The sequence below is a fragment of the Populus euphratica genome, unplaced genomic scaffold (genome assembly GCF_000495115.2).
Source record: "Populus euphratica unplaced genomic scaffold, PopEup_1.0 scaffold71.1, whole genome shotgun sequence".
NCBI lineage: Eukaryota > Viridiplantae > Streptophyta > Magnoliopsida > Malpighiales > Salicaceae > Populus > Populus euphratica.
In genome coordinates this window covers 31,475-43,902 of record NW_011499949.1, presented here as the reverse complement: position 1 = coordinate 43,902, position 12,428 = coordinate 31,475, and the positions used below count along the sequence as shown (strand labels likewise).

General features: G+C 31.6%; 2 protein-coding genes across 5 annotated transcripts in view; one reads left to right on the top strand and one right to left on the bottom strand.

Annotated features, from left to right (window-relative positions):
- Positions 1–835, bottom strand: part of LOC105137844 (transcription factor MYB59-like) — a 1,259-nt gene extending 424 nt beyond the window's left edge. The window contains exons 1-3 of the mRNA XM_011043741.1: positions 622–835; positions 398–527; positions 7–111 (exon numbers count right to left, since the gene is read on the bottom strand). Coding sequence (XP_011042043.1) covers positions 7–111; positions 398–527; positions 622–742 — 356 coding nt within the window. The 5' untranslated portion in view covers positions 743–835. The remainder of the gene's footprint in view (positions 1–6; positions 112–397; positions 528–621) is intronic.
- Positions 836–9,005: 8,170 nt separating this feature from the next.
- On the top strand, positions 9,006–12,422 carry LOC105137777 (pentatricopeptide repeat-containing protein At4g13650-like). 4 transcript variants are annotated; one of them, XM_011043653.1, is made up of 3 exons: positions 9,006–11,725; positions 11,821–11,939; positions 12,032–12,422. In XM_011043653.1, exon 1 carries the CDS (start codon positions 9,178–9,180, stop codon positions 11,593–11,595), a length of 2,418 nt encoding a protein of 805 aa, XP_011041955.1. In that variant the 5' UTR covers positions 9,006–9,177; the 3' UTR covers positions 11,596–11,725; positions 11,821–11,939; positions 12,032–12,422. The 4 variants fall into 4 exon arrangements, with proteins under 4 accessions (XP_011041955.1, XP_011041954.1, XP_011041953.1 ...); XM_011043652.1 differs by having other exon boundaries at positions 12,028–12,422; XM_011043651.1 differs by having other exon boundaries at positions 11,824–12,422.
- Positions 12,423–12,428: the final 6 nt, after the last annotated feature.

Sequence of the window (12,428 nt, the reverse complement as noted above, 5' to 3'; positions counted from 1 at the left end):
GGGGACGCGACGCTTTTCCTTTCTTGAGCCTTCTTCCGCGTATGAGTCCTCCAATAGTTCTTTATTTCATTATCAGTTCGCCCCGGTAATTTGCGAGCAATTCTTGACCACCTGCACAAGATTTTGTACCATAAAAAATACTTACTGATATGAACAGCACAATCAGGATTCCGAGGACAAAACGAGATGGTTGTTAAGATTTATACTAAAACTGTACAGGGTATATAAGGGAAGTCACAAGGTGAGGTTCAGAATCCGAGTGTAAATTAGAATCGGAAAAGTTTTCAGTAATATAATATCTGATGATCACCATGGAGGCGGAGCAATAAACAGTAAATAAAAGAATGGATTGTGAAGGGAAAAAAAAAGAAGGGAAACTTCCGATCCTATTTCAAACCTATTTCCCCATCTGGCGTGAAGTTCCAGGACAAGTCTTTCTTCTTGAGGTGTCATCTTTCCTCTTTTAAGACCAGGGTGGAGATAATTAACCCATCGCAACCTGCAACTTTTTCCTGTTCTGTTCAAACCTACAACAAAACCAGGTGGTTAAAGGTGGTTCCTTTACAAATCCACCCATCGCCATATATGCATACCTATATTTGTCTCCCGCCACCTTCAAACCTGATACTTTTGCTATAAAATCCCATCGTCGATCACCAAATAGGTTCACGAAGTTGATCAGTAGTATGTCCTCCTGTTCTGTCCAAGGACCCTTTCGGGTTTCGTCTGGCATCATTTTCATTTTTCTCCCTTTTGCTTTTTTTTTTTCTCTCTGTCTCTCTCCGACCTTTAGCACACCCACTTACTGGTACTTGGGGAGATCTAGTTGTAAACTACTCTTATTTATACAAGCAATTTACCACTAGTGGAAGACTAGGCGACAAGTTATAGTTATTATGATAATCATCATTTTGCAATCTTCACCCTACATTTGGTTTGCGCATGCTCCTTCTCTGATATGCACCTAATGCATTTGATGTCAGCCACTATAGGCAACAGCCAGAGTAAAGTATTTGATATGTTGACGTAACTTTCAACAGCAATTGTTCTAATATCAATTGCTAAATTATCACAGCACTCTATGTTTCTCTCGTGAATTATGCATTTCATAGTAAGTAAATAGGAGCATTGATTTTCTTTTCCGATAATTTATACAGTCAGAAATTGATGCCTGTTTCTGTGCATGTGCGCAAGCCAACTTGGAAGCAGAGTCAAGAGTTCTTCGTGTAAATATTTGAAGAAGTGTTAGCCATGGATTATACTGTGTTTTACTTTGTCTACGGATTTGAAAGTGTTTGGTTAATCAACAAGGATTACAGTAGCTTTGTATGCATCCCTCTTTAAGAAACATTTATCATGGAAAAATATACTTTATAGCTTTTCTTGAATATAAATTTTCAAACCACCAAACTCCCATAATCATGTTGTAATAATTCTTGCTTGTTATAAAGCGGTGAAAGGAGTAATAGGCGTGAAAGAGAACGACTCCGCAAAAGGAGGGCGACCTCAAGATATGAGTGGATATAAAAGGGAATACCCTTGACATTAGCGAAGGCCGCAGATATGGAGGCTCTGCTTCCTAGAAGAAAAGGAAAAGGATGAAGAGGACAAGCCTTGTAAAGCAGGGAAGAGGAAGGAACTGTTTTGGTGTCATGCATGTGGGTGCCCACCTCTTCAATAAAAGTGTGGCCGGAGGGAGATGTTACTATAGACAACACTTTTTTTATGCATAGCGCTTCAGCTTCCTCGATCCAACATAAGAATTTGGCTAACACAAGTTGATATGATTCCTTCAGCAGCCTTACAGTAAAGATTATCTTAGTTAGACATTTTCAAACTCATAATTTAAAGAATCTCTCTTTTTGGTACCGTGTGCTAATAATAAATCTGCTTGCGAGTAAATTTGTCAAGCAAGATTGGAAGGGCGGAGGCATCCTATGAGATTGGTGTGCTCTAACTCAGATATTATAAATATTTTTTAATTATTTATATATAAAAAAATTATAATTCTCAGTTGAATTATTAAAAAATTTTAAAAATTTACATGGAGCCTTCTAATATAATATTTTAGATTTGATTAAAATTTCAAAAAAAAATTTAAAAATTAAAAATTTAATAAAAAATTATAATTTAACAAGTTTTATATTATTTAACATAATTTTTTATCTAACTATTAGATTGAGCTAACATTTTATAAAAGATCTTAAAATATATTGAATAAAATCTAGTTAAAATTTTAAGATGAATAGAACTTAGTAGTGCTATAAAAAAAATCATTAAATAAAAGCAAAACGTCTTATTTAAGGTAAAATGATTATTTGTTATTAAAAAACAAAATAAATTAGCTCTTTATATATATATATATATGTGTGTGTGTGTGTGTGTGTGTGTGTGTTGCTAAACGGGCAGAAGTAGAATAAAAAAAAAAGCTAAAGAGAGAGAAAGAAAAGTAAAGAAAAAATATAAAAAAATCTAAAAACAAATTAAAAAAATAAGAGAATAACCTTATAAATTTATAAAACAATAATATAAGAAAAAATCAAGTGAAGGGATGAGGAATTGAGAGGGAAAAGGTTTAATTATTTTGTTTTTCAATTAATATGAGATTGTTATTTTATCTCAGTTGAAAATTTTTTACAATATCGATTTAGATTTAATTGTCAATAAATTATGTTTTATAAAACATTAAAAAATATAATTTTAATAGTGAGTTTATTTTTATTTTCACTTAAATTTTATGTTCTTTCAAATTTATTTTTTTAATATCTTAGATAATATATTTGAATTAAAACTTTATGTTAACTTTAAAAATTCATAGATATAAATTAATAATTAATCTTAAAAAAACATTAGCAATAGAACTTACATTATAAAATCTGAACATTCACTATGATGTTCATAATTCTAAATAATAGTGGGATATTAAAGAGGCAAAAATCTGCTAGCATCCCTAACATTTCTTATCAATTCTCATATTTTTCAATAAATATTTTGTCTTGGTGTTATATCAGCGTATCAGGCACATGCACTGGCTATTTAGAATTCTTTTTTCGAACTTGGTATCTGTCTCATTCTCTGTTTAAAGGTCAAAGAGCCTAGCTAAGGGAAACTTATTTTTAAGATCCTAATTATTATTAAAAAAAAAAACACTAAAATTTGATGATAGGAATCAACTGGTCTGAGTGAGCCTTTGTCAAAATTTATTTTTTCCTTAAAAAAAAATAGTTGAATTAAATTGAAATGATATCTTGGCTTTAACATTTGAGAACTAGGATTTTTTTTTTAATGTTTTTCAGTTTCTATATCATTTTGATGTTTTTTTTTCTCCTGAGTCTCCCCGGGGCTCGAGTCGTTTTGCATAGGACAATTCAAATAATTGGAGGCTTGTGGTTTATAATTATGATTATTTTTAAAGTATTTTTTTTATATTAAAATATATTATAATAATATTTTTTATTTTTTTAATCAATGTATCAAAACAATTTAAATTCTAAATTTTTTGAAAACAAAATTTATCTGCGTTCGCAAATGCTATAAGAGGATTGCTACAATGCAGGGGTTTAACATCAGCACAATATCAAAGCCTATATGGATCGTTGAATTTAAATAAAATTACAAATTGTCGATATAGATGTGTTGCCGCCGCCTACGTGGGCATTCTAGACTTTCAATATTAACTTAAAGATTTAAACCAAACTCATATTGGTTTTTGCTAAAATGGAATTGAAGTACTAATGAAGGATTTTTTTTTTACATCATAGTTTTATATTAAAAATTATAACTTAATTCTTCATTTGATAATTGAATGAGACCAAAAATTTTCTAAAAGATTTTAGAAACCTTCTTCTTTTCTATACAGTTAAAATTTCATAGCATTTAATACCCATAAGACCTTCAAATAAATCCTAAAACTTACCAGTAATGATTTGCTACATTTTATAGTTAATTAGGATTTTCTTTTTTATTTGGTTTAGAAATTTTTTATTATTTTTTCAACTTTGTTTAGGATATTTTCTTATATATAAATAGAATTATTTATTTTTTATTTTAGAAAAATAATTGAAAAAATTAATAATAAAATTTCAAATTAGAGTTTTTTGTATGTAGATCCTATTTGTAGAATTCTATGTTTGAAGAAAAATAAACAAAGAAATAAAAAAAATTTCAATCTTATTATACTTGTTTGATATCAAAGTTCAAAAATTATTGATGATAAGTTGTTAAATAAACATGGCTAAAAAAGATAGTCGCGAAACATAATATTTTGTGTGGAAAGGGATGTGAAGGATAATTATCACTCAGGAAATAGACATCAACGAACTAGTAATATAAAATAGTCAAAAGAAATTACAAAATTAACTAGTTAACTAGCTCTAATAAAAGTGCAGAAATAAGTTGAAGATTTATCATGTTAATTAAAAAAAGATGAAGAAGAAAAAATTGGAGGAAAGTAATCACGAATCCATAATAAATTTTTAAAATCTATTGTACAGGCATAAGCATATAAGATAGTTTTTTTATCAAAATAAATATAATAAAAATTAACAAGTAAATGTATAACATATATCTTATTGGTGATAATATAAAAAATAAAAGGATGTTAGTTATTATAATATGCGGTTGAGTTTCGAGCTTGAGAAGGTTGTGGAAGAGTTGTAATAGTGATATTAGTGAGGATGAGTTTGATATAAAAGGTTGGAGATTATTTATTGGATAGCCATGAGATACAGTTAAAAACAATTTAAAATTTATAATAAGTTCTTTGAAATTAATATAAAAAAATCCTTTCCTAATATATAAATTTATGTTAACGGTCAAATTAATTTGGTCATAATTTTGTATTCGATTCTTAAATTATTCTACAAATTTTTTAAGAGATTTTAAAATATTTATTTTATTTTATATATAATTAAAATTTTATAACGAGTTAGTTCAGTGAATCCTTCAAATGAGACCTAATTTTTTTTTTGTTTCTATATAAACATAGTTGTTTAACTTAATGTTTTAGAATAGTAATTAAAAAGGAAGTATTTAATAATCAAATTTTGAATTAATATTTTTGTGTGGTGATATTATGCGGTAGAATTCCATGTTGTCTTTTCCTGATTTGTTTATGTCTTCATTAATTACTCTACATAAATTACCTTAAATCAGAGGAATGATACGTGCCTTAAAAATCAAGATGATCCTATTTTTGTTCGAAGTCAATGCATTTGTTTATCTTTCTCCCAAATCGAATTGAATAAGATCAGATTCGTTTGATTATGGAAACCACCAATCTGTGGTCACTCCACTTGAATTTGAATTCATTTCCATCTCTCTCTCTCTCCCCCATCCTCTCTCTCTGTTTATGTATATTGTATATGTGCATGCATACAATCCATACATGGCTAGGTTAGAAAGTTTCCTTCGTCTAACCCCATAAAATGTTCTCGTACTAGATGTTTAGGTTTGTTTGAGAATTTAGATCCATGTTGGTTTTGCTTGGTTTCTTGATTCTTCTCTCTACTTTTTTTTTTCTTGATTTTCTTAACTGGGTTACAAAGATTGAAGTCCGTTTTAATTTCTCGGTTAAATATAAAAACTAAAAACAATATGCTATTGAGTATTAATGCGTGCGGACCAGGGTTCAAATAAGGATATACTATCTGCTTTATGGTCTCAGTTCGAAAGGGATATTGCCATGCGGAAACAGCTATACATCACTGATAATATATATATATATATATATATTGGCATGATAACAAGATATATTTTTGTCAATTTCCATTTCCTATGCTCAGAGACAGACAAGGATTAACATGGGAAAGGGACACTATGATAATATAAATATACCATATCAGGAGGAGCTTGTCTGACCTGATCATATAAAGAGTGAAGGTCCCATTTGTCGGGGATGTGAGAGATGAATCGCTGCCTGTTACTGATCAAGCTTCCTTTTATAGCTTAACTAGCTTGTAATTACTAATTATAGGAAGGACATGATCATTTCTGGATGATGGTTGTCGGGATGATGGAATCCAAAGGAGAAATTTCTTCTTCTTTTTTCCCTTTCTTTTCTCCTTCGATTACTAGGCGTTTGATGAAATGCAATAGAAAAGACTGGACTGGTTCTGAGAAGTAATAGTTGGAATTAAACCATTTCAGGATCAGCTGTAAAATGGCGAGAGTGGGATTCGCATTTCCAAATTCAGAGGACACTCAGAATCCAAGGAAGCACGTTGTTGCTAGAAATTTATAATAGCAGCTCTCGATCTCCATGAGAATGATGCCTCATGCCCATAGCCATTACTGCCTTTGTATGATACGATGACTGGCCTGTGATATTCTTGTGCCCCCCCCCCCAGCCCTAGAAAGTGGCCATCAGATGATTTCACAGTTGTTTTCAAACTGAAATGAAATGCTTCCGGTGCCTGCGTCTGCAAATTAACTTGATCGATATGCTTTACATCCATTTTGTTACAACATATTACTAGATTGTAGCTACTAGTCGGATCAAGATTCTCTTAAAAACAAAATATATATTTAGATATCACTAATATATTTTTTAATAACAAGAAAAAATAATTATTAACTCAAATTTATATGCATATGTTTAATAAGATGAATCAAAGATCATATAGACTCTTGGTTATATTGGCTAAAAGTTAAAAAATAAACCCATTAAATATTTAAAAGAATTGTTTATATTGGCTAAAAGTTAAAAAATAAACACAAATAAAAATATTGAATTTTCTATATATACTACCAGAAATTCACCTAAAATCAACGATATAAACTCTTGGTTTTACATCTAATATCAAACTCCATCATGCATTTTCAATATTTTTCAACCAATAAAACTAAATTTAATTTTATCAAATCGAGTATAAAAAATCAGGATTTTTAATTGAAATATCAAGAACACCAGAGCAAGCTCAACACAAATAATTTATAATGTTCAAATTCGAAACAACACAACATAAAATGTGATAAGATTGAAAAGAAAAAAAGGTGTTTGGTGACTGGAATAGAAAAGGCATAAAAAAACGTTCTGATTTGCAGTGTCCCGTGAGGAAGTTTACTGGGATTTTGCCATCGTTTTTTTTTTTTTGTAATAATTATAATTAAAGTTATAAAATAATACAAAGAATCGAACAGTTAACCCCACCCATCAATGATTCAGTATCTTTCAAGCGCATCTTCCCACAACCATAATGTTTCCAATTGTACGTGGCCAAGGAATGCAACAAGTATAATTCCATAGCAGCAATAGCTTGTGGCTGGAGGTGCTTTCTGCTTCCACGTTTTGTGATTATGATATCACTTGGAGAAATTGAGATTGCAGAAGTTGAAGGCATGGCCACTTGCAGGGAATACTCCATAAACGCAGAGTATCTGTCATTCATCTCCCATCTTCTTCTTTTTTTTTTTTTTAATTTTTATTATTAGCGGCAGCAGCAGCATGTTTTTCAAACATAAACCTATCATAATCTAAATAGCAAGTAAAAAAAGATGTCTTTATAATCTTTATGTGGTTGTATAATAATTGAGTCATGTAAACCATATAAAAAATAACAATAATTCTTTTTTTTATTCTCATTGAATATTCATCTGCATTTTTTTATAATTTGTTGCATATTAGACTGATGTATGATTATCAAAAAGTTATTGCAAATACAACCCTAAAAACTTTAATCTCATTAAAAAAAAAAGGTTATTAAAAGATTAGGCCAGCATACCTTGCCTCAAAAGAGAAAAGCCCAGGTTCCCATGCCTCACATTTTTAGCATCGAATGGATAATGTCATCATGTCAATATAAAAGAAAAATTGTGGAGGATGATACCTAATAATATTTATTTATTTTAATTAAATAATAAAAATCAAAGATTATTTTAAAATTAATTTAACATTAAATTTTTTTAAAAATTCATCAAAAATTTAATATTAAATTTTTTTTTATAAAAAAATAAATCAGGTAGGATCGTAGTCCCTAAATAACCCAACATATTGGTGCCTTAAAAAAAAATCCATGTATGTGAGCCTAAGTCATATAACATGAATAATTAATAAAAATTAGTTTTATTTTCTTGAAAAAATAAAGAAATTAATATCTTTTAAAAAAATATTTGATCAATAATATAATAGATTAATTACAGTTAATATTATTTAACTTATTAAACTTGTAATTGTGGTTATTAATTTTGATCAAATATAGTAAAAACAAAAGAAAGATAACAATGCATCGTTTATTATGCTCAACTTAAAATGAAAGCATTGTTGTGATGGTTAAAAAATTATGAGGTAGGGTTTCCTGAGTTGAATTTTTTTTTTAATTTTTTTATTTAAAAACACTTAATAAACACTATAAAAGTTTTTATAAATCATTTATTACTCTCAAAACACCTTCAAATCAATTAAGAAGATTAAAATCAAATGAAGCAAAAAAATCAAAATAAAACTTGATTTAAAAAAAAACATATTTATAAAAAAAATTCATCACCATTAAACTTATCTTGTTAAATGAAACCCATGAATTATAAATTTAATTATTTTTTCTATTGGTATTGTGACGACCAAAAATTTTCTATTCCTTTCATTAGTTTTTGATAATTTTTTTTATTTTTTTTTAATGCATAAACTGAAAAATAAATAAAATAATTTTTTAGATTAAAATCAAAACTATCATAAATCTTGGGTGAGCAGCACATTTTCTTTGAATATTAATTTCATATACTTAAACAAAAAAAATTCAATTAAAAAAAAATCATATCAAAAGGTTCGATGAAAAGTGAATGTCTTTCTAGTTTTAATTTTTGTTAATGGTTGCCCTGCCTAAAATCTAATCTAGAAAAAAAAAAAATTTCAATGCACAAAATTAATTTAAAATTATGTTCTTCATTTATCGTTCTTATCCAATGATAAGTCGAAAAACATATGTTAAAAAATCAAGTTAATTCCGTCATATATTATAGTAACAGAACACCCAAGCATCAGCACTAATCACACTAATGACACGTGCAAAAGAAATAATGAAAAACAATTGAGTAAAATCTCTGATAGTTTTTGTATAACACTGTTCAATTTTATACTTCAGAGTTCAGAGACTATTGTAAAAATCACATCATATTTGAGATGGAGTTGATTAAAGCCCGCCATGAGAATTTGAAGGTGAGCTCTGTGTGCTCTACAGACCCATGAAAAGCTTTCGACTAACTTCAAAGCTGAAAACTTTCTTTCAGTTTTCGAAGAAAGTTTACAAATTTAACAACATACAATTGAAGAATCTGCACCAACTGTACAGTCCCATTTCAACTAAGTCTTCATGCTCTGGTTTCTTTATAGGAAAGGACTCAGTTGCTCTTTCTAAGGCATTATCTTTTTGTGAGAATTCAAAATCATTCATCCTAGGAACCCAAATTCATGGTTATATTATTAAGCTTGGATTTAGTAGTGATGTTTTTGTTTCGAATAATTTGATCAAGTTTTACGCAAAAGGTGCGGTTTTGAGGTATGGGCTTACTGTGTTTGATGGAATGCCTGAGAGAAATGTTGTTTCTTGGACTTTGATGGTTTGTGGAGCTATTCAATGTGAGGAAGTTGAACTGGGGTTGGAGGTGTTTTTGGAGATGATAAGAAATGGATTTGTGCCTAATGAGTTTGGACTTGGTAGCGTTATGAAGGCGTGTGGGAATAGTGTGGAAGGTAGGGTATTCGGTTTGTGTGTTCATTGTTTTGCTTTGAAAATTGGAATGGAGAGAAACCCTTTTGTGGGTTGTTCAGTTTTGAGCTTTTATGCTAAGTTGGGGGATATTGGAGCAGCAGAGAGGGTGTTTGAGAGTTTGGAAGAGGTTGATGTTGGTTGTTGGAATGCTATGATTGGAGGGTATGCACAATGCGGGTATGGTTTTGAAGCTATCGTTACTGCATCTTTAATGCGAAGGAAAGGAATATTTATGGACAAATATACCTTCATAAACGTTATTCAGGGCTGCTCACTTCTTGGTGACTTAAATTTTGGAAGGCAGATTCATGGATTGATCATTAGAAGTGAGCTGGAACTCAGTGCTCCGGTAATGAATGCTCTTATGGATATGTACTTTAAGAATGGTGGGATGAACTCCGGTTTGGTGGTCTTTAAAAAGATGCATGATCAAGATGTTGTATCATGGAATACTGTATTTGGAAGCTTCTCCCAGCATGAAGATCCTAAAGACATTGCAAGCTTGTTCCATAGTTTTCTGCTAACCAGCATGAGGCCTAACCACATTACCTTCTCAATTTTATTTAGAGAATGTGGGAAGCTGCTGAATCTTGATCTTGGGCTTCAGTTTTGTTGCCTTGCATTGCATTTTGGATTATTTGATGAAGCTAACATCACATCCGCACTGATCAATATGTTTTCCAGGTGTGGAAAAATGGAAATGGCACACTTGGTATTTAAAAGCAAAGTATCTGAAAACATAATTATTTGGAATGAGTTAATTTCGGGGTATAAATTGAATTGTTGTGATGCGGAAGCCTTGAAGACCTTCTATGACTTGTTGCAGTTGGGGGTTGAAGCGAATGAGTATACGTTCTCAAATGTCTTGGAAACTTGCTCCAGATCTGAGAATCAACTAATGAACAGACAAATTCATGGAGTTGTGTTTAAGTCTGGTTTTGCTTCTCATGGATATGTTTGTAGCTCATTAATCAAAGGTTACATAAAATTTGGGCTCTTGGATGATTCTCTTAAGGTTTTTAATATGCTTGAGAGACCAGACATGGCAGCTTGGGGGACCATGATATCTGCATTCGTGCATCAAGGCTGGGATTGTGAAGCTATTAGATCACTCAACATGCTGATAGAAGCTGGTGAGAAACCTGATGAATTTATTTTGGGCAGCATTTTAAGTAGCTGTGCTGGTACTGTGGCCTATTGTCAAACCAAATCTGTTCACTCCCTGATTATCAAATTGGGGTTTGAAGGACATGTATTTGTTGCTAGTGCAGTTCTAGATGCATATGCAAAGTGCGGGGACATCCAAAGTGCAGAGATGGCTTTCAACCAGTCATGCAAATCCAGTGACGTTGTTATAAATAATGCCATGATCATTGCTTATGCCCATCATGGTCGTGTTGTGGAAGCTTTGGACACATATGATAAAATGAAGTTGGCTAATCTACAGCCCAGCCAAGCCACATTTGTGTCAGTTATAGCAGCCTGCGGACATATAGGCCATGTTGAAAAAGGATGTCGTTTGTTTAAATCAATGAATTTGTATGGAATGGAGCCATCTCCTGATATTTATGGTTGCTTAGTTGATATGTTCTCACGAAATGGATACCTTGAAGATGCTAAGCAAATAATTGAATCCTTGCCGTACCCCGCTTGGCCTGCTATTTTGAGATCCTTGCTCAGTGGTTGTAGAATGTACGGGAACAGAGAATTGGGAGAATGGGCTGCCAAGAAGTTACTCCAGTTAGTCCCTCATAATGATGCTGCACATGCATTGTTGTTCAAGGTTTATTCCGAGTTGGGTAATTGGGAAGATGCAGCGAAGATGAGGAGGGAAATGGCAGAAAGAGGCCTTAGAAAAGATCCCGGACATAGTTGGATTGAAGCATGGTAAACAGTAAACACAGGATAGTGGAACCCATTACCAGTCACCTTCCGGAGAGCTGTAACGCAAATGCTTCTTCATATGGTTTTGCATGACAATTTATGCTACTTTTAAGACTTTTTCAGCATATGAAGCCACGGTATGATTCCTCACCTGTATTAACCTCACTTTCATTATTCAATCATTCTTCTTCCCGTATACTTGTGCATGACCCTCTCTTCTCTTATTTCCCAGCAGGGACAAGCAATCATTTATTACCTCCTTATTGCTGGTTTCCTTTTGGCCTTGTGTTAGAGTGGATTTTATTGTGGCATGTAAAACCCTATTCATCGTTGTGTACAGAACAAAAATCGGTAAAATGTCTATAACCTATTTGTCTCTCTCCTTCAACTTGCCTCATGCACATTATACGATTGTCTTATCTGACTGGACGCGGGACAGCAAGCATGTTGCTTGTTTCTCTTTGGATTTGTTAGGTGGCAGAGCATAGTCTGGAATGGCATATGACTGGAAGCGCTTAACATGAAAAGAAAACCCATACTATCCTTGACAAGGCCGCAGCTGTCCAAGTTACAAAATTGTTATTTGAATGCTAATGATTCATTTATTTCGAGGATTGCTCCTTGGACGGCTGCATTTACAAACTTGGCTTTTCGACCCATGAAGCCGGGGTGTGATCTGTGCGTATATGTAATGTTACTTTTTGCAAGTATCTCTTCTTGTTGTATAATAATGACTCCGTAATCCTCTATTGTTGCCTGGTAGGGGCAGGAAACATGTGATCTTGTAAGTATCATGGTCTTAAAAGCATCCCAGCTTGCCCTGATAAACAGTGTCGGGAA